This window comes from Chinchilla lanigera, unplaced genomic scaffold (genome assembly GCF_000276665.1).
Source record: "Chinchilla lanigera isolate Chin_1 unplaced genomic scaffold, ChiLan1.0 scaffold00005, whole genome shotgun sequence".
Lineage (NCBI taxonomy): Eukaryota > Metazoa > Chordata > Mammalia > Rodentia > Chinchillidae > Chinchilla > Chinchilla lanigera.
In genome coordinates this window covers 15,834,594-15,859,306 of record NW_004955406.1, presented here as the reverse complement: position 1 = coordinate 15,859,306, position 24,713 = coordinate 15,834,594, and the positions used below count along the sequence as shown (strand labels likewise).

Sequence of the window (24,713 nt, the reverse complement as noted above, 5' to 3'; positions counted from 1 at the left end):
GTCCGCGGGCCTGTCCCGGCTCAGCTGCGCGGCCAGGCCCAGCGCCGGCGTGGGAGGGAGCAGCTCCAGCCTCGGCGGCGGCGGCAGCAGGAAGCGCCCTCTGCTCGCCCCTCTCTGCAACGGGCTCATCAACTCCTACGAGGACAAAAGCAACGACTTCGTCTGGTGGGTTAGCAGAGGATCCGCTACCTGCTTGGCTGCGAGTTACTGATTCTTAGGCTAGTGGGGTCGGATGTCGGGCGGCCTGATCGGGAACTTGGGGTGCTGGGGCTCTGGGGGGCGCCATCCAGGGGTTGAGAGTTTGCCGAGCCCTTCAGGCTCCTGATTTGGGGTGGGGATAATAAAAGCAGAGAGTGGTTTAAATGCTGGTGTGCAAGCGGTGAAGGGAGTTTGGAGAATAACGAGGGTCGGAGGAAGTCAAATAAATGGTTAAGCAGAAAAGGAGAAATTTGGGCAAGGAGGTTGGATCTTGAGTTACCTTGGCCCACTGGTGGATTAGGCACCCAATTGGTCCGACGTACTTGTTCAGATGAACTAAATTTGTAGTCTGGAGGACTCAGCTTTAGGGGATGCTGAGGGAGCGGATTGCTTACTTCTAAGTATGGTAAAGGATGCTCTGAACATTAGTTTGGATGTTTTAAGGAGAAATAATCTTTAAATGCCCTGTTGAGCCTGTTGTAGACCAAGTGTGTTCACGAAGAATTCCACTTTTCAAACGAGTAAGTTGAAACAGGGAGCCACACTTATTATCCACGTATCTGCAGGGGACCAAGTTGGGAAATGCTAAGTCTAGACATTTTGTTGTCATATTAAGTGAAAGGTGAGGTTGATTGTTTTGAAGAGAATGTTTGAGAATTTTCTTTGCATTTTAGATGTTGGTTGGATTATGGGAAAGTAATTGCTTTTAGCTGATTAAGAGCGGGTATGGTTTGGTGCCTTTCCTCTGGATGAAATTATTGACTGACTTTGTGATATGGTGTGGGAAGTTGATTCACTTTAGGGTTGAAGATGGTCAGAGTTCGTGTTATTAAAAGGAATAGGGCTAGAAATTGGAAATATTAGGAGAGTTCTGGGTTAGACTTTCAGTTTTTAGTTCCTGCAGGAAAGCGGTGATGTCTTTATTAATATTTCTGTTTTTGTCTTAAATTGTTCTGGATTGAGAATTTATTTTTTTATTGAAACTGGAGTATAATTGATTGTTATGTATAAATAATGTAAAAAGTTCATGGTTGGATCTAAGAGGTGTTTGCACAGCTACTCAATTCTTAGTGCCACATGATAAGGTAAAGGCTATTAAAACTAATTGGGGGTTGGTAGAGTTTAGTGTTTTAAGCTGCTCTTTATATTTCACTTTTCAGTAGGTTAAAGAAAAGAAACATGCCAGCATCTTAATAGGTCACTAAAATAGTGTAAAAGTTGTGAGAAATAGGGATAAGGGAATCATTCAACAGATACAGGTACAGTATTTGCCATTGCTGTCTGCCAGGTACCATCTGAGTTTCAGTGTGCAGAGGCTGTGTCACAGACACGTGGAGGACAGGGGAGCAGCTGATACTGATTTTTTTAAGGAGTAAAATTATACTAATAACAGTGATAGTCCCATTGAGGGTCAATTATGTAACTTTGTTTCAGATTAGACAAACCTATCCCCGCCACCACCACCATAGGTGAGTTAGAACTCAGATCTCCAGAATTTCAATTTGGTCCTTTCTTTACATCCAATTAGAAAGTCTCACTTTTTTAGTTTCAGTGTATGTGTTTAGCCCAGTGGTTTGTACCCTTCACCCTCCCACACTGGAGCTTGAAGCCAGGGACTTTGGACTGAGCTACATCCCTAGCCTATTTTTATTTTTTAGTTTTAAAAGACAAGATCTCACTGAGTTGCTAGGTTGCCCAGGTTGGCCTTGGATTTGCCATCCTCTTGCCTCAGTCTTCCAGAGTTCTGCGATTGTAGGCATGTGCCTGCAGCCTAGTGGTCCCTTTAGCCTGGTGGTTCCTAAATTGGGTAAGTTGGAAGAAAGGAGCTGTTTCATTCATACGTGATAAATTGTTTTTATTCCTAACCACACTCTCTTCATCCCAAGAAGACGTGCTAGTATTGGAGGTTGGGGTGGGCATGACCCCTTCTTGACAACAGTTGATTTAAATAAAGTCATGTACCTAATTTCACACCTTGGCCTCTCTTGACTTACATTTAAAAACTTTGTTTATTTGCAGAATTGACTAACATTTTATGGATTCATCTATTGCATCTTAATATTTCATACAAAAGATTGAAAGTATTATCAAATTGCAGATAATTTTAAGTTTTATAGGTGGAGAACCTGTGGCATAGGAGTGAGTACTATTTAGCTTGATGATGCATAAATGAGCATTCAAAGAAGGCTTTTGTTACTTTGATTTTTTTCATATTTTTTTGATATTGTCCATTTAACTGAACTATGAATCTAGACTGTTTGGGTGATGATTTCTTTCTTCTGTCTTGACTTCTTTGTTTTGTTGTATAATTATTGTCTTTGAGTTAGTTTTTCCATGTATCTGAAGTGACCTTTTCTACCTCTGCAAAAAGGGTAATTTTTCAAGTTGCAGCAGAAATATGTGTTTGCAAGTGAATTATAAGCTTCTGGTGGGAAGGTTTAACTTTTAATTATCTTCCGATTGAAAATAATATCTACATTAAGTAGATTTACTATTTAGTAAATGTGTGACTGCCTATTTTGTGTCAAACTAGTAACACTGATTCTCTGTCTCTAGGAGCTCATGATTTAATTCAAAGAAAGACTTCACCACATAATTATAATGTCATAACTTGGTATCTTGCTTCTCTTGGTATTATGGCAGATGTTAGTACCATTTCCTTTCTGTTACCATGCATATGTTAAATACTATAATAAATTTAGATGTTGTCTCTTAGTCCTTCACATAATAATTTAAGAAGGCTATATATCATATTTAGTATTAAAAGTGAAACTTGTTGACCATATTTGCAACTATATTTTCTGAACTATTAAAGAGTAAAATAGAGCCAGATGTGATTACACACACCTGTAATCCCAGCACTCTGGTACCCTCAGGCAGGAGGATCTGAAGTTTGAGCTTATCCTGGGCAATGTAGTGACCTATGGAGACCCTCTCTCAAAATAAAAAAGGCTGGGTGTGTAGCTTAGTGAGAAGGTTTTTATAGCACACCAAAAGCAGACAAATAAAATAGGAGATATAGACCCTGTCATGAAGATGAAGATAATAATAAAGTTTGCTTGATTCACTTTGGTTATTGCTTGATTCATTTTGGTTATTATATATGTACAGTTTATGTGCAGTATAGCTTTTACTGAGTATCAAGGTAAGAAAAATGAGTCATTGTATCATGGAATATAATTTTTCCTGTGTTAGGAAAGTAAGTGGGAAGTGTAAGTGGCCTTTTTAGACTGCAGTGAGTTAATAAATGTAGGATTAAATGTAGTTTGAAGAGCTGTTAAAGCATATTCCATTATTGAAATAAACTTCAGAATTTATTACATTATTAGTGTATGAAGAGCAGTCAAGAACTTTCTCTTGAATCTGCAAAACTAACATTTGATTCTTTTGCTTTATAATATAAAAAAACCTATGCCTTTTTTTGGAGGGGAGGTCTCTCTATGTAGCTTAGGCTTCAAATTTGTAGTTCTCCTTCAGCCTTACATGTGCCTTTTGAATGAAAATGATGAAGAAGTGTATTCTGGAGACGATGTCAAATTACAGCAGTTCAGAATGGTCCATCTGACTATCATCAGATGGTGAGTCATCAGCATGATTGTTAGCAGAAAACTTAGGTGAACAAAATGTGAAAAAAATAATGATAATGAAGCAGAATACAAAAGACTATTAATTTGAATTCTACTATAAACTGAGAACGAGGTACTTGTGCAGTAGTAATTCATTATCAAAGAACTAATTGATTAGGAATTAGTTTTTCCTTGTACACATGACCTTGTTATCTTTCCTGATAGTCAGCTAACATTACATAGGTGATGATATTCTATTAAGGACTGTCATTAATTGCAAGTTTAAAACTTGTTGCGCACTTTTCCTCCTTGTATTTATTCTTGATGATTTTTTTTTTTTTTTTTTGTCTTTTTGAGACAGAGTCTCGCTGTGCAGTTCAGGCTGGCCTTGAGCTCACTTTGTAGCCCAGGCTGGTCTCTAACTTGCAGCAATCCTCCTGCCTCAGCCTCCCGAGTGCTGGGATTACAGATGTGCGCCACCACGTCTGCCCTCGAATTTTTGTTTTATATAATTTTTTAGCCTGTGGTTCTCTTCCTCAGAACTTCTGCAGTTTGAGAGGAACCCCCTCCCCCCCATTGCACCCAACGTTTTTGCACTGAGGTACATCCTCAGTCCTTTTATATTTTGTACTTTGAGTCAGGGGCTTGCTAAGTTGCCAAATTGGGCTTGAAGTTGAGATCCACTTGCTTCAGCCTCTCAGAGTGCTAGGAGTACAGGCTTGCCCCACTATTATCTGGCTGGAATGGCTGCCAGCCTTTTCTTTCCTCTAAAATTTGCATTATACAAATAAAATGCTTGTTAAATTCTTTTTTTCTGTTTTTCTCCGGTACCGGGAACTGAACTCACGACCTTGCGCTTGCCAGGCAGGCGCTTTTGCCGCTGAGCTAAATCCCCAGCCCCTACTTTTTAAATTCTTGACCTGTCCTTGTATGTGGTGTGCTCAACCCCCACCTTTGCCCTCTACTTTATTTGGCCTGTGTCTTTCTTCATTTATGTTTATATCAGCTTCTATTAGTACATAACCTTACCTTTTCAAGTAATAGTTTTGTAAAGAGTAGCATTTTTCATATCTTCATATCTATTAGTTGTCCTTTCATTTTTCACAGTTAAGTTCCATTAACTGTTTTTATTCCCTCTGTAAAATGAAAGGTGAATTGCAATAGGGCGTTTGATTTCCATTCATTCTATTTTTGGTAAAACTTTGGAGAATTCATTTTTCCTGGTTTGTGATTGGGTGTTGCTCCCCTTTCCTATATTCAGAGTAGGAACACAGAACTCTGGTCTGAGCAATGCTTTGTGTTGGAATTGCTGTCCTTAGTATAGTAGTTCAAGGATGGACATTTGGCTTCAGTAGAGATACTGAGACAAAGTGGGCTTTGTAAAAATTGCAGTTGACTATTTTGGGAGCTCTTTAGATACATACCTGAAACTCAGAAGTTCTTAAATGTCAAGTCCATTCTAAAGTTAAGATTTAGCCGGGCATGGTGGCGCATGCCTGTAATCCCAGCACTTGGGAGGCTGAGGCAGGAGGATCCTTGCAAGTTTGAGACCAACCTGGGCTACAAAGTAAGCTCAAGGCCAGCCTGAACTGCATAGGGAGTCTATGGCCATACCACCCTGAACCTGCCTGATCTCGTCTGAACTGCACCGGGAGACCCTATCTCAAAAAAACAAAGTTAAGATTTAATGTGTTGTATGAACAATTAGGGATAGATACTTAACAATATTCACAAGGGCTCAAAATATAAGCTTCTATTGTTTGCCATACACTAGATTTTTGTTTTTTAACTTAGTTGAGCTTCAAAACTACTGTTTGGTGGAGGTACTCTTGGAATTCCCATCTTAAAGTCAAGAAAATTAAGCCAAGAGAGGTTATATAGTTTTACTCCACACAAAAATGATGATGCCAATATTTTAAACATTTTTGCCCCAGACCTCAGGTTCTTAACCACATTGGCTTGCCTTTATTATAAAAGCTTATTTTACTTGAAATCAGCTTTATTAAAATATAATTTGCAAAAGTCAGCATTTCTAATGGTATATTTTAATAAATGAATGTACCAGTGTGGCTACCACCCTATTCAACATATGGAATATTTATATGATTCTAGCAAGTTTGTGCCAACATTTAGCACTGTTTTCTACCCTGATATCTGATACCATGCAACCAGTGATCTGTTTTCTATCACTATCATTTTGTCTTTTCTAGAATTTCACATTAATGGAGTTATTAGCATGTAATTTGTGTTTGGCTTCTTTCATCTATTTCTGAGATAGTCGTGATATTGACTGTATCACTGATTTTTGTGTAGACCACAGCATGAGCTCTTTATGTATTTTCCTGTTAAAAGATACTTATTTGCTTCTAGTTTTTGGCTACTGTGAAGAAAGTTATAAACATTCACATAAGGTTTTTGTGTGGATATGACTTGGTACCTCTTGGGAAAATGTCTAGTGGATTGTGGACTCTGGTGAGTGTGTGTTGCAAAAGTATTTCTAAAACTGTTGAACAGTTTTTATTTCTACTAGAAACAAACAAAAAAAAATTGCAGTTGTTGTAAATTCTTGCCAATACTGGATGTTTTCAGTCTTTCGAATTTTAGTCACTGTAGTGGATATGTATTGGTGTTTCATTGTCATAATTTGCTTTACCTTAATGACTAATAATGTTGAGCATAAATTGAAGTAGTGTTTATTTTTCATTTACATATCTTCTGTGAAATGTCTGTTCTGATTTTTTTTTTTGCCTATTTCTCGTAAGCTGTTTATTATTTTGAGTTGTAAGTATTCTTTATATGTTCTAGGTACGTGTTTTTGTCTGACTTAGATTTGTGGTATTTTCCTGTTCCTGCTGCTTCACTTTTCATTTTCTTAGTGTTTTAAAGTATAAAATTTTAAATTTTAAATCTAGTTTACTAGTTGTTTTTTTTGTTTTTGTTTTTGTTTTTCTTCTGGTACCAGGAATCGAACTCACGACCTTGCGCTTGCCAGGCAGGTGCTTTTGCCATTGAGCTAAATCCCCAGCCTCTACTAGTTGTTTTTATTGTATGTGATTTTTTTGTATATATGTATTAGCTCAAATCACAAAAAATTTTCCTGTGTGTTTTCTTCTAGAAGATTTACAGTTTTCTATGGTTGTAATCCATTTCAAGTTAGCTTCTATGTACTATGTTGAAAGCTCCCTACCTTCCATGGCTGCCTGATTATTGTACCATCATTTGTTAAAAAGATCATCTTTGTTCATTAAAGTTTCTTGGTAGTTCTCTCAAATATTAATCATCTATGTATGAATTTTCTGGATCTTTATTCTGTTGATCTGTGTATCTGTACACCAATACCATACTGGTTTGTTGCTGTATCATTGTGATAAGTCTTGAGATTAGGTATATTTTATTCCCATATTTTGAGGTTGTTTTGGTTATATAAGTTCTTTACATTTCCACATACATTTTAAAATTTCTTCTTGGGAATGGGATGTAGCTAAGTGGAAGAGCATACACCTTGAGTTCAACCATCAGCACTGGAAAAAAAAGAGCTTGACAGTTTCTGTAAAAAGAGATGTAGATTCTTAGTTTGAGTTCCTTTCACTGTATTACTCAACTTGGGAAGACTTGATATGTTAATATTGACTCTTTTGAACCATGAACGTAGGATATTTCTTCAGTTATTAGGCTTTCATTAATTTTTTTAGCAGGATGTTTAACTTTTCATTGTTTGGTTTTTACAAATTAAAGTTAAAGACAGATACTAAAAAAGATACCATATATATGATGTTTTAAAAAGTGTTTTTGCACCTTTGTTTTTGAGTAATACTCCTGGTCTGTCATTTATTTATAATTAATATATAATATGTAACATATATGTATATGTATATTATTTTTAAATACCATAGAGTGGGTGGCTTAAATTCCTGAAGTTTAATTTCGTGCATTTTTTAGAGGTAGAAGCAGCAAATCATGGTATATACAGATTTGGATTCTTCTGAGGCCTATGTCTTTGGCTTGTGGATGATCAAGATTTTCTATTTGGTTTTAGCTGTTCACATGCAATATAAATAAATATTGAGGAATTTTTTGTTTTTAAAAATCATGCTGGGAGCCAGGTATGATAGTGTACTCCTGTAATCCCAGCACAAGGGAGACCTAAGTCAGCCTGGGCCATATAATAAGGGTTTGTCTCAAAAAACCACATACAACAACAAACAAACAGACAAAACACCTGTTTGGGAATTTTAGGGCTTCTTGGATTTGTGGTTTGAAGTCTTTTCTTTTTTTAGAAAAGATTTCAGCTGTCATCTCTTTATGTAGTTCTTCTGATCCAAACTCTGCTCTGCCTGTGATTTCAGTGGTGCACTTGTCATACCATTTGATATTAGCCTACAGCTCTCAGATATTCTGTACTGTTTTCCTTTTTTCTCTTTGTGTTTTAATTTGGATAATTTCTGTTAACCTATTTTCAGATTTACTGCTTCTTGTTTGTTTTGTGTATTGATAATCTCATCAAATGAATTCTTTGTCTCAGATTATGTTTTCTAAAGTTTTGAAATTCCATTTTCTCTTTTAGGAGGTCATTACTGGCATTCCTTATCTCTTCATACATATTTATCATCTTCACAAGATCCACTAACCTGTAACTTTAGGTTCTTGTGTCATAGTCTTACAATTTGAATTCTCTCCTGACTCTTTGCTGATTGCTTTGGTTCTTAGTAAGAGTTTGTTCGTTTATTTTGCATCTCACCCTGGAGATCACTTGTACAACAGTAGAGACTGAGTTAGTAGTATTTATGCCTGGAAATAATTATACTTTTGTTAGTATGTTAACGTGGTAATTAAATTAACCTGGTCAGCAGTTGGGCTAAGTTTGAATTTTCTTGTTGGTATGGTACACACCATTCCTTTAAGTTCTACCAATGTTCTCTTGTGCTTAGAGTAGGTTTGAAGTGCCAGAGAGCTTTTTGTCACTGTTTATGTTTTGTCTTTGGTTTTCAGCTCACATCTGCAGTTTGAAAAGATTATATCCGTGCTTATTCTCTTCCTCTGGAATGAGATTGCTGATGCTTGTTACATAGTGATCATAAGGCTGCTTTCTCATTGCTGCATGTTATTTATTTCCTGTGTTGTATGACTTTATTAATTTTAAGAGGGTTCTTTCCCCCTGTTCATTCTAGCACTATCACATTCTACAGTGATTGTTATTGTACTCAACTAAGAATTACAACATTGTCTTAGTTTTGCTTAACAATAATATTACTGTAGACTGGGTAGTTTAAACAAAAGAACATTTATTCCTTACAGTTCTAGAGGCTAAGAAGCCTAGCATCAGTGCATTGTCAGTATCTGGTGAGGGCCTACTTTTTGGCTTACAGATAGCCACTTCTTGATGTATTCTCACATGGCCCAATGAGAACAAACTGTAGTCTCTTACAAGGACAATAATTCCATCATGACACTCCTTCCTTGACCTCATCTAAATCTAATTATCTCTCAAGGACCCCATCTCCTAATTCCATACTTCTGGAGCTTATGGTTAAGGTTTCAGCTTGTGAATTTTGAGGAGACAAACCTGTAGTCCATTATAAATTTACATTATTTGTACCAGTTTCTGCTGCTGTTTTAAGAACTGTAAAAATTTTTAATATTTTTTGATTCTTTGATTTAGAATTGAGTATGTTACATAGGCTGGACCTAACAGAGGCTCTCTTTGGATTTTTGACCTGAAGATGCTCAGAAGAACCTCTCCTTTATAAAAAGTGGAGTTTTTCTTTTGGCCCCGTGTACTATAATTATTTATTTTAAGGATACAATTTGCTCAGTTTTGATAAATGTATGCACTCATGCAGTTGCTAACATTTTAAAATATAGGGCATTTTTATGGCCTATGGGCTCTAGAAATATAGGGCTCTAGAAAGTTTCTTCATGTTCTTTTGAAATTAATCTTTACCCGCAGCCTAAGGCAATTATTAATCTGGCTTCTGTTACTAGGTTAGTTTTGTCTATTGTAAAATTTGATGTAAATTCATGCATTATGCTGTTTTGTGGCTTGTTTAAATTAGTATATTTTTGAGCTTCAGCTGTATTGTTACACATGCAGATTTACAACCTTTTTTGTTTTTGTTTTTGTTTTTGAGATAAGGTCTTGCTAGTATAGCTGAACTGGAACTTCTTATGATCCCTCTGCCTTAAACTCCCAAGTAGCTGAGACTGTAAGTGCCTGCCAGTATGTCTAGCAACTTGTTAAAATTGTTCTTTATATTCTTTGGGTGAATGTATAATAATTTATCTATTCTGTATTATTTCTAGTTTTGGAGTTTTTTGAGTAAAACCCTTAAAAATATCTATTTATAAATCATTTTATCCATATATATTTTTGTTTTTCCAGTATTTTGTTGGCCTTCAGTTAAATTTTTCATTTCAGATATTGTATTTTTCAGCTCTGGAGTTTCAGTTGGTTCTTTTTTTATTTTAAAGAGGAAAAGAACAACAAAATAACAACAAAGACAAAAACAATAAAGATGATACAGAATGTCAAAACAAGATGATAGGAAATTAACAGTGGTTGATATGTTACCTATTGTTATCTTCAAGAAAGTTGCTCAGATTACCAGATGAAAAATGCGAGATTGATCAATTAAAAGAGAATAAAAAATTATAATAAAATTAGAAAAGATACAGAGCTTCACTGTACAAGATGGTAGGAATTCAGTAATGGTTGTTATGTTGCATATTGTTATCTTCAAGTTAGTTGTTCAGATTACCAGATATAAGCACAGTAGATACCAGCAGTACAATTATCTCAGCTATCCTTGTATGTACATATATATTTTTCCCCTTCCTTCTTTCTTTCATTTCTCCTTTCCCTTATCCCAGTTGTTCCTTCCCTTTGAGCAATATCTTTCTCTTTCACAGTATCTATTGTACTTTTCAAGTTTGGTTTACACTTTCAGGTTCTTACACTAGGAAGACAATATGATGTTTACACATGTGAGTCTGATTTATCTCACTTATGAGTATGGTCTCTAGTTGTATCCATTTACCTATAAAAGCCTCTAGTTGTATCCATTTACCTATAAAAGCCTTATCTTTTTTTATAGCTGAGTAATACTCCATTATATTAAAATACCACACCTTTTTTATCCAATCCTCCATTGATGGGCATTTGGGTTGTTTCCAAGATTTAGCTACAATAAATTGTGCTGCTATAAACATGGGTGCACCTGCTGTGGTTTGATGTTTTCAGTTTTTCTGGAAAAATACCCAGAAGGGGAATAGCTGGGTTAAGTGGGACCTCTAATCTTGGTTTTGTGAGGAATCTCCAGACTGACTTCCACAATGGTTGCACCAGTCTACACTCCCACCAACAGTGGAGAAGGATTCCTTTTTCCCCACAACTCCTCCAGTATTTGATTTCTTGATGATAGCCATTCTTTCTGGGGTGAGATGGAATCTCAGTGTTTTAATTTGCATTTTCAGATGACCAATGATGTTGAACATTTTTTCATATATTTCTTTGCCATTTGCATTTTTTTAGCTAGGAAGTGTGTATTCATCTCAAATGCCCATTTTTGTATTGGGTCTTTGAATTTGGGGGGGGGGGCTGATTTTTTTTAATTCTTTATGTGTTCTAGATAGAAGTCCTTTGTCTGAGGGACAGTTGGCTGTCCAAAAAAAATTTTTTTTCCCAATTCATGGGTTTTCTTTTCACTCTGTTGGTGATTTTTTTTTTGATGTGCAAAAACTTTTCAATAAGATGAGATCCCAGTTGTTGATTCTTTGAAATATTTCCTGTGCAGTTTGGTTTTTGTTCATGAACTGTCTGTCTACCTTTGTGTCTTTAAGATTTCTACCTACTTTCTCTTCCAGTAGATTTAGTGTTTCTGTTTTAATATTTAGATCTTTGATGCATTTTGACTTGAATTTAGTGCATGGTGATAGACATGGGTCTAATTTTAGTCTTTCTGCATGTGGAAAGCCAGTTTTTCCAGCACCATTATTGAAGAGGCTATCTTTTTTCCAGTGAATATGTTGGATCCCTTTATCAAAGATCAGGTGGCTGAGTATGTTTGTAGTTGTGTCTGCATCTTCTAATCAGTTTCACTGGTTTGCAGGTCTTTTTTTTTTTTACCAGTACCATGCTGATTTTATCACAGTAGCTTTGCAGTATAATTTCAAGTCAGGGATTGTGATGTCTCCTTCCTTGCTTTTGTTGCCCAGGATTGCTTTTGCTATTCTTTTTTTTTTGTACCAGGAATCAAACTCATGACCTTGCACTTGCCAGGAAGGTGCTTGTGCAGCTGAGCTATATCCCTGGCCCTTTGCTTTTGCTATTCTAGGCCTCTTCTTGTTCCAGATGAATTTTAGGAATATTTTCTGTAGATCTGTGAGGTATACTAATGGTATTTTAATTGAGATTGCATTGAATCTGAATAACACTTTTGGGAATATGGCCATTTTCACAATGTTGGTTCTTCCTATCCATGAGCAAGGAATATCTTTCAATTTTCTGAAATCCTCTTTCATCTCTTTTTTTCAGAGTACTCTAATTTTCACTGTATAGATCTTTTACTTCCTTCATTAGGTTGATTCCTAAGTATTTCATTTTTTTGGTTGCTATTATGAAGGGTGTGGTTTGCCTAATTTCTCTCAGTGTGTTTGTTTTTTGTGTATAGGAATGCTATTGATTTTTGAGTGTTGACTTTATATCGAGGTACGCTACAGAATTTGGTCATTAAATCTGCATGTCTTTTGGTGGAGTTTTTGGGGTCTTCTATGTAGAGTATCACGTCATCTGTGAATAATGATAATTTCACTTCTTTCTTTCCTATCCTTTTTTCCTTTTATTTCTCTTTCTTGTCTAATTGCTCTGGGTAATGTTTCTAGAACTATATTAAATAGGAGTAGTGACAATGGACATCCTTGTCTTGTTCCTGATTTTAAAGTGAAAGCTTTCAGTTTTTGTCCATTTAGTATGATGTTGGCTCTTGGTTTATCATAGATGGCTTTTATCAGAGTGAGGTAAAGACCATCTGTTCTGATTTTCTGTAGGGTTTTTATCATGCATGAGTGTTGGACTTTATCAGAAGCGTCTTCTGCATTTCAATTGGTTATTGTATATCTTTCATTTTTCTCATTCATGGATTCCTTTAAATCATATTTTTAATATGTAAAGTCCTTTTCTAATGATTCCATTATCTTTCGGTTTGTCTTTATGGGCTATTTTTTTCCTATTTATGGCTCATATTTTCCTATTGTATTTTGTTTTGGAGGACAGGTAAGTTACTTTGAGATAAGTTTGATCCTTTTGAAGATTGCTTTTCGATTTCATAAAAATTTAATTTAAAACCACTTTTTAGAGAGACTTGTAAGTATTCATTTTTTCTAGAGCTAGTTAGGTTCCATTAATATTGATCTTTCTGCTTTTTTGTTCACAACCCTGGCAGGTTTTATAATTCTCTAATTTTAATTTTGTCTTGTGAAGTTACACTGTGGGGGGCACACTACTAATATTCAGCAACAAGTGTGAGTAAATCTTGTGTGGATGTCAGTGAGTTTGTGGTGGTCTGCTGTGCTTTCTCCTTCTGGACCTGTGGGCTGTTTCCAGACAAAAAGCTGGGTCCATGGTGGTGCTCACATCTTTTGTTTTCATCTCTGAAGAATCTCAGACTGTGCCCATTGTCAGAAAGCAGTTATTTTCAGTTGTTTTTTTACCTAGCTTTCTAAGTGTGTAAGGTGAGGTAAGATGCTCCCAGGTGAATGTTGACCTTGAGTGTAGGTAGGTTAATAGTGTACTCCATTTCAAAGAGTATGGCTCACTGGCTTATATAACCTTCCCTCTTTGTTTTACCTTATCCCCTTGATCCTAAATTGAATAGGTTGTTTTCCTTTTTGTGCACTTTGATAGTTGTAAAAATTGGGTTTTGTTCAACCAGTGGTGTTGGCTAGATGGCAGTTGGATGTAGCTGTCATTTCATGCAAATGTGTGTGCGTTAACAAAATCTACCTCAAAATATGTAGATTGCAGTAGATTGAAAGAAAGTCTCTTTGAGAGATTTTCAGTTGTTACATTCTCTGAACTAATTGTATGTGGTGATGAGAGTCAGGTAAAATTCTGGAATGTGGAAAATTAGACATGTTTAGCAACGTTCCCAAAGTTAGAGTCAGACCAGGTTAGCTAGCTTAAGATCCTTGTTTCAATGACTTTTAATCTTTAATGGCTTCTATTAACAAATGCTGCATCAGCAAAGTAATGGACAGTATTGTGTGCAAAAATATGGATATTGGTGACAGTCAAAATAATTCTGAAAAGTTAGACACTGAAAAATGAGATTTTATAGGAAAACATACTTTATTTCTTTATAGATTCACATGACATTTGACAAAATTTATATAATTTAAAGATTTCTATGGAAGACCATAAGATAAAATTCTGTTTTACTGCTAGTAGTGGGAGCAGGTTCTTAACATTTGCTAGGCCTGGTTCAGTATCTGGCAGTGAAAGAAAAAAAGGGAGGGAGAGAGGAAATTTTAAAATTTTCTTTCTCTCCAGGTATCCTTTTTTAAAAAATTATTTTTTATTTGACACATAATAATTGTACATACTTATGAGATACAGTATGACATTTGAGTGCACGTATACAGTATATAATTATCAGATCAGGGCAACTGGTATATGTTTTGCCTCAGCCATTTTATCATTTTGAAATAATTAATTGTTGTCAACCACTGTTACCCTATTGTCTATATAGAACACTGAAAGTTATTCCTCCTATCCACCTGTGCCCCTGTATCCATCAACCATCCTCCTTCCATCCTTCCTTGCCCTGCCTATAGTAGCTATTGTTCTGTTCTCCACTTCTTTGAGATAAACTTTTACTCTGTTTTGTTTTAAAATTTTTTATTAGTACATATTGATTGGTTATACTGTATAGATTAATAGGTTTCATTTGGGCGGAGTAATACATACACATAGCATACTCTGATCATTTTCACTTTGACACCCGCCTGGCCCTGCCCTAACTCTAGTTTCACATTTTAGGGGGTTTCAGTGCTCCTCCCCTCCTTGTTGTATCTTGGCCTGGCCTGGCCTGGCCTGGCCTGGCCTGGCCTGGCCTGGCCTGGCCTGGCCTGGCCTGGCCTGGCCTGCCCTGCCCTGCCCTGCCGTGTCCTGTCCTTAGTATTGAATGGAAGGCCTTCACACTGAGCTACATGCCCAGACCTTTTTTTAATTTTGAGGCAGCGTCTCTCTATAAGTTGCTGGGGCTGAGTTTGAACTTAAGACTATCTTTGCCTCAAGCTCCCACAATGCTGTGATTTCTGATGTGTGCCATCGCACGAGGCTTCTGTCTTGTCATCTTTTTTAGATTCCATATGTTAGGGAGAACAGTATTTGTTTCTGAATGTTGGTGGTTTTACCCATGAATGACAAAATTTTGTTCTTATGGCTTGTATCTGGATGTTCCCCCAAAGCCTGGTGAGCTCATAAGTGGATTTTTTGGGAGGTGGCTATGGGTATGTGATCCTGGGAGTAGGGTATGTGATAACTAAATTGGTTTAGAATAGTTGTAGGTATAAATAAAGGAAGGTCCACCCTGGGTGTTTGCGGTGCCAGTCAATAGGTTTGTAGCCTGGGTGGAATATAAAGGGGCAGAAAGAAGGCAGTCTTACTGCTTCTCTGCTTTCTGTCTGCCCTGCCTTGGACTTTTTCTCCTTTGCCATTCTTCTCCACCATACCCCTCGGCCATGCTGCCCTGCCTTGGAGCCAGTTGACTATGGACTGACACCTCTACAAACTGTCAGCCAAAATAAACTTTAACTTTTGGTGTTGAGTATTATGTCGTAGCAAGGAGAAGAGTAAGTAAAACAGTTCTCTTTTATGCTTGAATAACATGTCATTGTGTATATACAATACGTTTTCTTTATCCATTCATCTCTTGGTGGGCAGATAAGCTGGTTCCATATCTTGGCTATTATATATTGTGCTTTAATTGAGAGGGTTATGCAGGTATCCCTATAGTATGTTGACTTTAATTCCTTCAGATACACACAAAGAATGGTATAGCTGGGTCAAACTGTAGCTTTTAGTTTTTTGAGGAACCTCTATATTGATTTCCACTGTACCTGTACTAATTTACATTTCTGCCAGCTGTGTAGAAAGGATCCTTTTCTTTCATATCCTCACCAACTTTTTTGTTGTTGTTCTTGATGAAAGCCATTCTGACTGGGTTAAGAGTTGCTCCTTACTATTGTAGAAGCTGGTAAGTTCAACATGACTCCATTGGCAGACTTTTGTATGTAGTGAAGACTCAGTTTCTGGTCTACGGTCGGTGCCTGTTTACTCTGTTCTCATGTGATGAAAAGAGTAATCATGCTCAGTCCATTTTTATAAGGGCACTAATCACATTCATGGGGCTCTGTCCTTTTTAATCACTTCCAAAGTCAGTATAGTATTACCATTAGTGGGGCACAAATGTTCAAACCTACCCCTAGTTGGTTTGCATAGGTGTTGGTAGGTGTTTTTCCATATTATCTCTTTGATATATTCTGCCACTAATTGGATATTGTATACCAGGCATTGTAGTGAACACTTCATATATAGCTTATCCATACGTACAATGAATCTAATATAAATATTATCTCAGCTGTACAAATGAAATAGTATTAGAGATTAAACTGCTAGCTCGCAAACCTATAGGTGGCATACACCAGATTAGTTTCAGTTGAATTCATTTTTCTGAAAAGTCAAAAAGCTAACTTTTGGTGAAAAGAATAGCAGCTTTTTGTCTTTAATTCATATATTTCTCAAAAGAACATTCCTTAAGAGGTGCTTGTTTGAACAGGTATGATAGTACGTTTTAGTTGTTACAACTTAGATATTACAACTTTTGGTATTAAAGGAATGCATTGACACAACACACATACTATAGTTTTATTCTTTTTTTTTTAAAAAAAATAGAGCTCTATGTGAAAGGATCTTGTCAGTTGCTGTTTTTAGACCAAAAACCTTAATTCATTTTTGTCTCATACACAGCATTTAATCTGTCAGCAAACCATAGCTCTACCTTCAAAATATGTCTGCAATCTGATGACTTAGCATCACCCGCCTGCTACTTATCCTCAGCCACTGTAGCACCATTTCTCACTTGATTATAATAGCTTCTGTTACTATTTCTACTTTTGCTTCCATTAGTGTCTTCAACCTGTCAGGTGGAGTGGCTCATCCTTGTATCAAGTCATGTTAATCCTTTTTCTAAATCTTCCAATTAATTCCTGTTTTACTCACTTGTAAAAGCCATATACTCCTCAACATTTTGAGTTTTGAGGCAGCTCCTACTACCTGTCTAGCTTTGCCTTGTACTATTCTCCCACCTGATTATACTTGCTTATTTCTGTCCTGGGTTGCTTATCCTCTAGATTTCCTTGTAGATCATTTCCTCACTACCTTGAAATATTTGGTCAAGTGTTGACTTCTCTCTGAGGCTTCCCTGTCTAGTGTGTATAAATTTGCAACAGGTTTTCCAGTTTGTTCCTCCTCATCTCCTCCCTTCATTACTTTTTTTTCCTTTAGCATTTATCACTACCTAACCTTACTATATAAAGTCCTTATTTTATATATATATTCTTTTCCTTCCGGTATCGGTAGTCAAACTCACAACCTTGTGCTTGCCAGGCAGGTGCTGTGCCACTGAGCTAAATTCCCAGCCCCTAAGTCCTTATTTTATTAGCTGCATTTTTCTCCTAAGTCCTAAATATCATCAAGGGAATTTTGTTTACTTGGATGAGATATGATTGAAATATACAATGAATGCTAGCATTTTAAAAATTTACTACAGTAACAAACACATTGCATTACTCCCCTTGAAAATACTCCTCTTCAAATACACTTACTCTATATCCTTGTCACTTTCTAAAGCAGTTCTGGAATCTTTTTTTGTGAGGGTCTTTGTGAAGTACAGTAAAAAAAATAGAATTCTGCTACCACATGCCACCCCATGTAAAAACACAGTGTTGTGTCCTCATCCATCTTATTCATTGGATCTGGCCCTGTGCAGCTGTCAGCTTTTCCCCAAAGTCAGAATGACCATGAAAGGTAAACGTTCTGAATTGATTTGGCATTATGTGTTTGAAGGAAGGAGGGAGTATTTTGATTCACTGCAATGTGTTTTTTACTATAATAAAAAATTCATAATCTTTTTTGATTATATAGGATGTCCTGGTGTGAAGAACAATGTTTGGTTGTCAGTATTTAGTATTATTTGTTGATTGAATGCATAGTTTAAAAGTAGGAGTTTTCCGTGCGAATTTTGATGGGTATTCACAGTTGATTAGTTGTGGATGGTTTGGCCATTTCAAAAATGTCGGTTGTTGTTACCTGTGCAAGTCTGGACTAACTTCCAACCAGACGGTTATCTTTGTTAATATATTTTCAGTTTTGCTTCTAAGCTTTGTTGGTTACAGCATAAAACAGGTATGATAATTTTGTCATTCAGACTTTTAGACAGTTACTTTGTAACTGGAAAAATCTCTTTTTCAAATTTTAAAAATGCCTTCTTACAGGGACTTTTTAAAAGCTTGATGTGTTTTCAGCACCTCAAGCTTTGGTAATGAATGGTAAATTTGGATATTTATTGTTGTCCACCCTAGACTGTTTCTAGTTTTACAAATTAATCAGTATTGAAACTACAGAGTTTGATTCAGGTGGACAGTTTAAAAAAATAAAACTTATGCGTGATTTAGTTTTCACGGCATGAATGGAACTAGATAGAGGTCATTGTGTAACGTGAAATAACCCAGCATAGAAAGAAATACTGCTTGATCCCTAAGATTGATCATGAATGCTAAGACATAGTTAGATAGGAGAAATAAATTCTAATGTTCTGTTGAACAGTAAGGTAACTGTAATTACTGTACAGTTCAGAAAGGTAGAAAAAGAATTTTGAATGTCATCACCATAAAGAAATAACAAATGTTTGAGGAAGTATCTTCGCCCTAATTTGAACCTTATATACATTTAATGAAACATTACCTTCTAAATATATTTTTTAAGGTATCAATTAAAATTATGTACAAGTATTGTTTAAAAATAGATTTAGGATAATATCTTATAATGAGAAGCAACAGGATCCCCCTTGCCTCTTTCAGTATTTCCAAGACAGTGGTTTCTCCCAGAAGCAATTATATTAATTCTTTCAACAGTTTCTTTTAGTGGAATTCACCATCAGCATCATCATGGTTATGAAAGACATTTGAATGTTTACAAGGTACAACTGTTCTTTTTTTTTTTTTTTTTTTGGTTTTTTTCCGGTACCAGGAACCGAACTCACGACCTTGCGCTTGCCAGGCAGGCGCTTTTGCCGCTGAGCTACATCCCCAGCCCGAAGGTACAACTGTTCTAAGTAGGATTTTTCTTTACAAACTAATTCTCTAGGTTGAAACTGTTACTGTTATCTACATAGTAACACATAAGTAGACTGAAGCACAGTGTAATGATCACAGTTACATGACTAATAAACAGATAGGCTAAGATTTAATTACCTGTGCTTAACTACCTTTTCTGTTTGTCACTATACTAGAGTGTCTCCGTTTCACTAAATAACATGGTAGTACTGTTCCTTGATGTATTGTTTGATTTTGATATGATAAATGCAGATTAAGCTTTTACCAGAATAGACAGGGCATAAGGCTTGGCTTGATGGTTTTGGCAGAGGTCAGTTGGGATCTTGTGTGTTAGTGCTGTTCACACTATCTCTGGTGAGAACGTTTTCAGTTTTTTCTGTTGTATTTATGTTCTTGAAAAGTACATTGCAAATGAATTAATTGCAAAAGGACAAAATACAAGCCTCATTTAAAAATTATATTCCACAACATATTACGCTAAATTGCTATAGAACATGAATGTTCCAAACTTTTAATTTCTGTCCTAAATGCCGTTAGAATTTGGTAAAACATATTTTGTGGAATTCTTGGACTAGCACTGGCTCAAGAGCCATACTTTGAATAGCATCACCATGTGCATATTCTGGCTTCCAGTTAATTTTTGTTTATAGTCAGCCTTTCTCTTTCGTACTTAGCATCTCTGTGTTGAGCCTGTTGGGGTTATGCAGAATAGATTGGCTTCCGCTTTGGTTTCTGTTCCTTTTAGTGTCTGATGTGGCCTGTATCTTTATCTTGATTTGTCATTTACTTTTGAGTCTGCTTTCCATCTTGTGGGCGTTTAAGTATCTTTCTCACCAATAATTACTCCTTTTTAAAAAAATTATAGTGGCTTTAAATTTGTTTTATTCCTATATATATCATTTTAACAAATTTATAAAGGAAAGTAGAGAATTGTTCATGGTAAATTTGTTGCTTAAGACTTGGAAGTAGGCTGGAGGTGGTGGCGCACGTCTGTAAAATCAGCTCTCAGGAGGCTGAGGCAGGAGGATCACTGAGAATTCGAGGCCAGCCTGGCCTATGAAGTGAGTTCTAGGCCCCCTGAACTACATAGTGAAACCCTGTCTCAAAATGGCAAACAAAGAAACAAACAAACAAAAACCCTTGGAAGCCTGCCAGACATATAAATAAATTAAATAAATAAATAAATAAATGAATGAATGAATGAATGAATGAGAGAGATTTGGCATCTAAGGTTTTTATGTACTCTTGTGCAGGAGGTACACTGAATAATTCTGTCTGATCAGGAAGACAGTTGGGCCTGAAATCCAGTTTACATTTTACTCAGTGAGGCATATTTTACTGGGTCTCTAAGAGAGCCTGCCTGCCTGACTCCTTCCTTCCTTCCTTCCTTCCTTCCTTCCTTCCTTCCTTCCCTCTTCTCTCCCTTCCTCCCTCCCTTCCTCCATCCCTCTCTTCCTCTCTTCCTCTCTTCCTTTTTTTGTGGCACTGGGGATTGCATTTAGGGCTTTTGTACTGAGCTATATACCCATATGTTTCTGTTTTTTATTTTAAGACAGGGTCTTGCTAAGTCACTTAGTTTCTAGACCAGGCTAGAACTTGTGAGCCTACCCTCCCAGACTGCTGGGATTATAGGCTTACCCCAATATACCTGACTGAGAATGCCTGCTTCTGATTCCACACAGGCACCAACCTATGGTTTTGTGATGGCATATCTAATTTAAGGGAGTGCCTGTTTTATTGTATAAGGGTGTTGAATATCTTAATAATGACATACTTAACTTCAAACACAAAAATTGTCTTTTCTCAAAATTGTACCAATTAAATATGCATTGTGTATTCCATCACATAACTGTTGACATATTCAGTGAGTTGGTTGGTTGGTTTTTCCCTACCCCTTCTCCCCCCAGTATCTCAGTTGTCTTTCCTCTGGGTTTCATTGCAGCCATTGTGTCCTCTTACATATTTTTTCCTTATTGTTTTGTAATCACCTTGAACATGTTTGACTCTGCCATTTACTTTATCTCCCTATATCCTAGGATAGTTCTGTATCAGGAAAAATTTTTTGAGTAAGTGAATTTTTTTTTATAGTTTTAAGTGTTAGTTCATCATCAGTAAGTATGAGACTTTTATGGCCATAACAAAAAAGTTGATGAACACTGGCTTAAGAAAGCAAAAATTTGGTTTTTTTTCTACAATGAGAAGTTCGGAGGTAGGCAGTCCAGGGCTGATTTAGCTACTCAAGAATGTCATCAAGGAACCAGTATCCTGACTTTCTGGTTTATGGCTTTTGTCTTCATGGTTACGAGGTAGTTGTTGAATCTCTAGACACTTGAGCATAACTGGAGGAAGGAAGGAAAAGGAGGGATGAAAGAAAATGTGTTTTTATAAGGCTTTACCTTTTTCTTCTGTAGACAGTGTCATGTTGTCTCAGGATAATGCTGTCATTTCATTGTCTAGGTCTGTGTTATTTGGCCAACCCTCCTTGCAAAGAAGGCTTGAATTTTGAACATTCTGCTCTTGATCTTCTATGGGAAAACGAGAAGAGGAGGATTAGAATTGGAATTTAGCTCAAAAGTGTCAGAAAGCTATATAGGGTAATAGTTTGGAAGATAGACCTGAATTTGAATTTTGGCTTTGTTACTTCCTGGTTCAATGACTTTTAACAGTGTCTCAATTTCCTTATCTATAAAATGGATCTAGTAATAAGTACCTGTCTCACTGTGCTGTAGAAAGGATTAAATGAATTAATACATGTCATAGGTTTAATGGATATAGTTTGTTCTAAGTATTACTATCATTGCCATTACCTACAAGTACTGTTGAAACTAAAATTATACATTTATTACTCAAAGATCTTGTTTTCTTTGGAATGGGAAAAGAAAACATTTAGAATAAAACAGGTCTAGGTAGGTGATTTGAGTACGGGGTGGGTGTATGTGGAATAAGATGATAAAACTTCCTTTTGGGCTCTGGTGATGAATAGGCACTATAAAAATTACAGGCCGAGTTAAAACATTTGCACCATTTAAATTGAACCATTGAATTAATTTTGGTATTCTGTGGTCTTTGGGTAATTTTGAACAGATTGGCATTTTACTACCAATCCCTTAAAGTTGAGTTCAATAGAAATTTTATCTATCATTGATAGGGTTAGAAAACTTAATCCTCAATTGATTTGATTTCATATTTCCAATTTGTAATTACTTTAAAAATTATCAATTATTTTCTATTTTTTTTAGCCCCATCTGCTTTGATATGATTGAGGAAGCATACATGACAAAATGTGGCCACAGCTTTTGGTAAGATGATTTTATTCAGTCAAATAGTCTTTCAACACTTTGAAGTAATGTGTAAATGTAGCCAGAGAAATGATGCTTTTTAAACTAACTTTATATTGTTTCCTTGATTGATATGTCTTTACAGGGCTGCCAGTTCAAGATGTTTGATGCATAATTTCTGTGAAACACTGTACTTGGATTTATCATAGGGATTAAATATGGATTTAAGAATTTAGCTTTTTGTTTATTGTTAGCAAGTACTTTGTTGTTTTAGAAAATTGAGAATGATAAGCATTTAGGACAAAGCATGAATCACTCACTGGGGTAGGTGGTAAGCTCAGGAAAGCAAGCTTAAAAGAACATGGGGAAAAAGTGATAGAGAATTAAGTGCTGATTCTCTTTAATTCATTGCTCAGTGTTACCTGTAGATTATATCATGTCACATTAGTGTGTATATTTACATACTTTTAATTGTGGTAAAATACAACAGAATTTACAGCCTTAATACCATTTTTGTTTGTTTGGTTTTGCTTGCAGTATTGGGGATTGAGCCCAGGGCCTTTGCACTGAACTATATTCACAGCCATTTGTTGATGGAATTATTATTATTATTAATTATTGGCATTGGGAATTGAACCCTTGAGTTACATCTCCATGGAACTATCTCTAGCCCTTAACTTGCAGCAGAGTCTCCCTGAGTGACTAATTTGTCAAGGCTAGAGCTTATGCTCCTCCTGCCTTACCCTCCTGGACTGCTGGTACTACTGGGGTGTGCCACCAAACCTGGCTCAGTCCTAACCTTTTCAGTATATACAGTTCAGTATTGTTGAGTATGCTCATTTGTTGTATAGTCCATCTCCAGGACTTTGTCATTTTACAAAATCAAAAGAATATAGCCATTAAAAATAACTTTCTGTTTTTCCTTTGTAGTTTCTGACAGCTACCATTCTACTTCCTTTTATATGAATTTGGCAACTCCAGATACTTCATAAAAGTGGAATTATACAATAATGGCTTTTTACGTGGCATAATGTCTTTTGTGCTCACCTGTATTGCAGTAGTGTATTTTAGAGTTTCTTTCCTTTTTAAGACTAATATACCACTGTATGTATAGACCACATTTGTTTTATCTTTTCATCTCTCCAAGGACAGTAGGGTTGCTTTCTCCTGTTGGTTCTTGTGAATGGTGCTCCTATGGACATGGGTGCAAAATATCTCTTTTGGACCCTGCTTTAACTCAAAATTGGAATTGCTGGATTATACAGATATTTTTTAATTTTTTGAGGAAGCACCATACTATTCCATAGTGGTTATACCGTTTTATTTTTTATTTACTTATTTATTTGGTCACATTGAGTTACTTATTTTTGAGACAGGGTATCAGCATATAGTCCAGCTTAGTCTTTAACTCTCTACATATTCCAACTTGCTATGTAGTCTGGATTAGCTTTGAATATACCATCTTCCTGCCTCAGTCTCCTAAGTGCTGAGATTACGGGAATGTGCCATTATGCCTCCTAAGTGATAACATTTTATGTTCCCATCAGCACACAGGGGTTCTAATTTCTCCATGTAACTTGCTATCCTTTTTGTTTTATTTTTGTTTTCTTTTCCTTTTTTTTCTTTTTTGGATAGTAGTCATCCCAGCAGATATGTAATCTGTGTATTGTTTAATTTCTTTCTTTGTCTTCTATCCCCCACTAACTATTGACAGTTGATTACAAAGCATGTCTTAAAGGATACAAGTGAAGAACCAGATGCAGAAATACATGGGGTAAACAAGGTAGAGGGCATGGAGCTTTCATGCTTTCTCTAAGCGTACTACCTTCCTCACACCCCCATGTGTTCAGAAATATGCAGCTCTCTGAACCTTGTCCTCCTGGGTTTTATAGAGGCTTCGTTTTGTTGCTATGACTAATTAAAACATTGATTGGCCATTGGTGGTCAACTAAGCTTGTAGGCTCTTCCCCCTCTTCTTGGGGATGGAAGATGAGAACAGAAGATGAGTGTAGCTATCTGGCTCATTTCCTGATTACCAGCCATCATGAGGCTACCAGGAGCTCCCAGATACGTCATCTCATTTAACTTACTTATTTTTTGGTTGGCAATGGCATATCCTACTTCTAATTTGTCACCTTTATGAATTATTTACCTCTTCTCTTGGCATAAGGAGTTAGTCTTTCTGTTGTATTCTAATAGCTGTTACATTCTAATTCATACTGAAATTAGACCCATAACTTTATGTTGAAGTTGTAGTTGATATGTGGCAAATTAATATCCT

At 36.2% G+C, this 24,713-nt stretch overlaps 1 protein-coding gene across 2 annotated transcripts in view; it reads left to right on the top strand.

Annotated features, from left to right (window-relative positions):
• Window positions 1-24,713, top strand: part of Rfwd2 (ring finger and WD repeat domain 2, E3 ubiquitin protein ligase) — a gene marked incomplete at its 5' end in the record, with an annotated part of 196,761 nt that continues 172,048 nt past the window's right edge. For both annotated transcript variants that reach the window (XM_013520966.1, XM_013520960.1), the window contains 2 exon segments: window positions 1-165; window positions 22,394-22,453. In XM_013520966.1, the coding sequence (XP_013376420.1) occupies window positions 1-165; window positions 22,394-22,453 (225 nt within the window).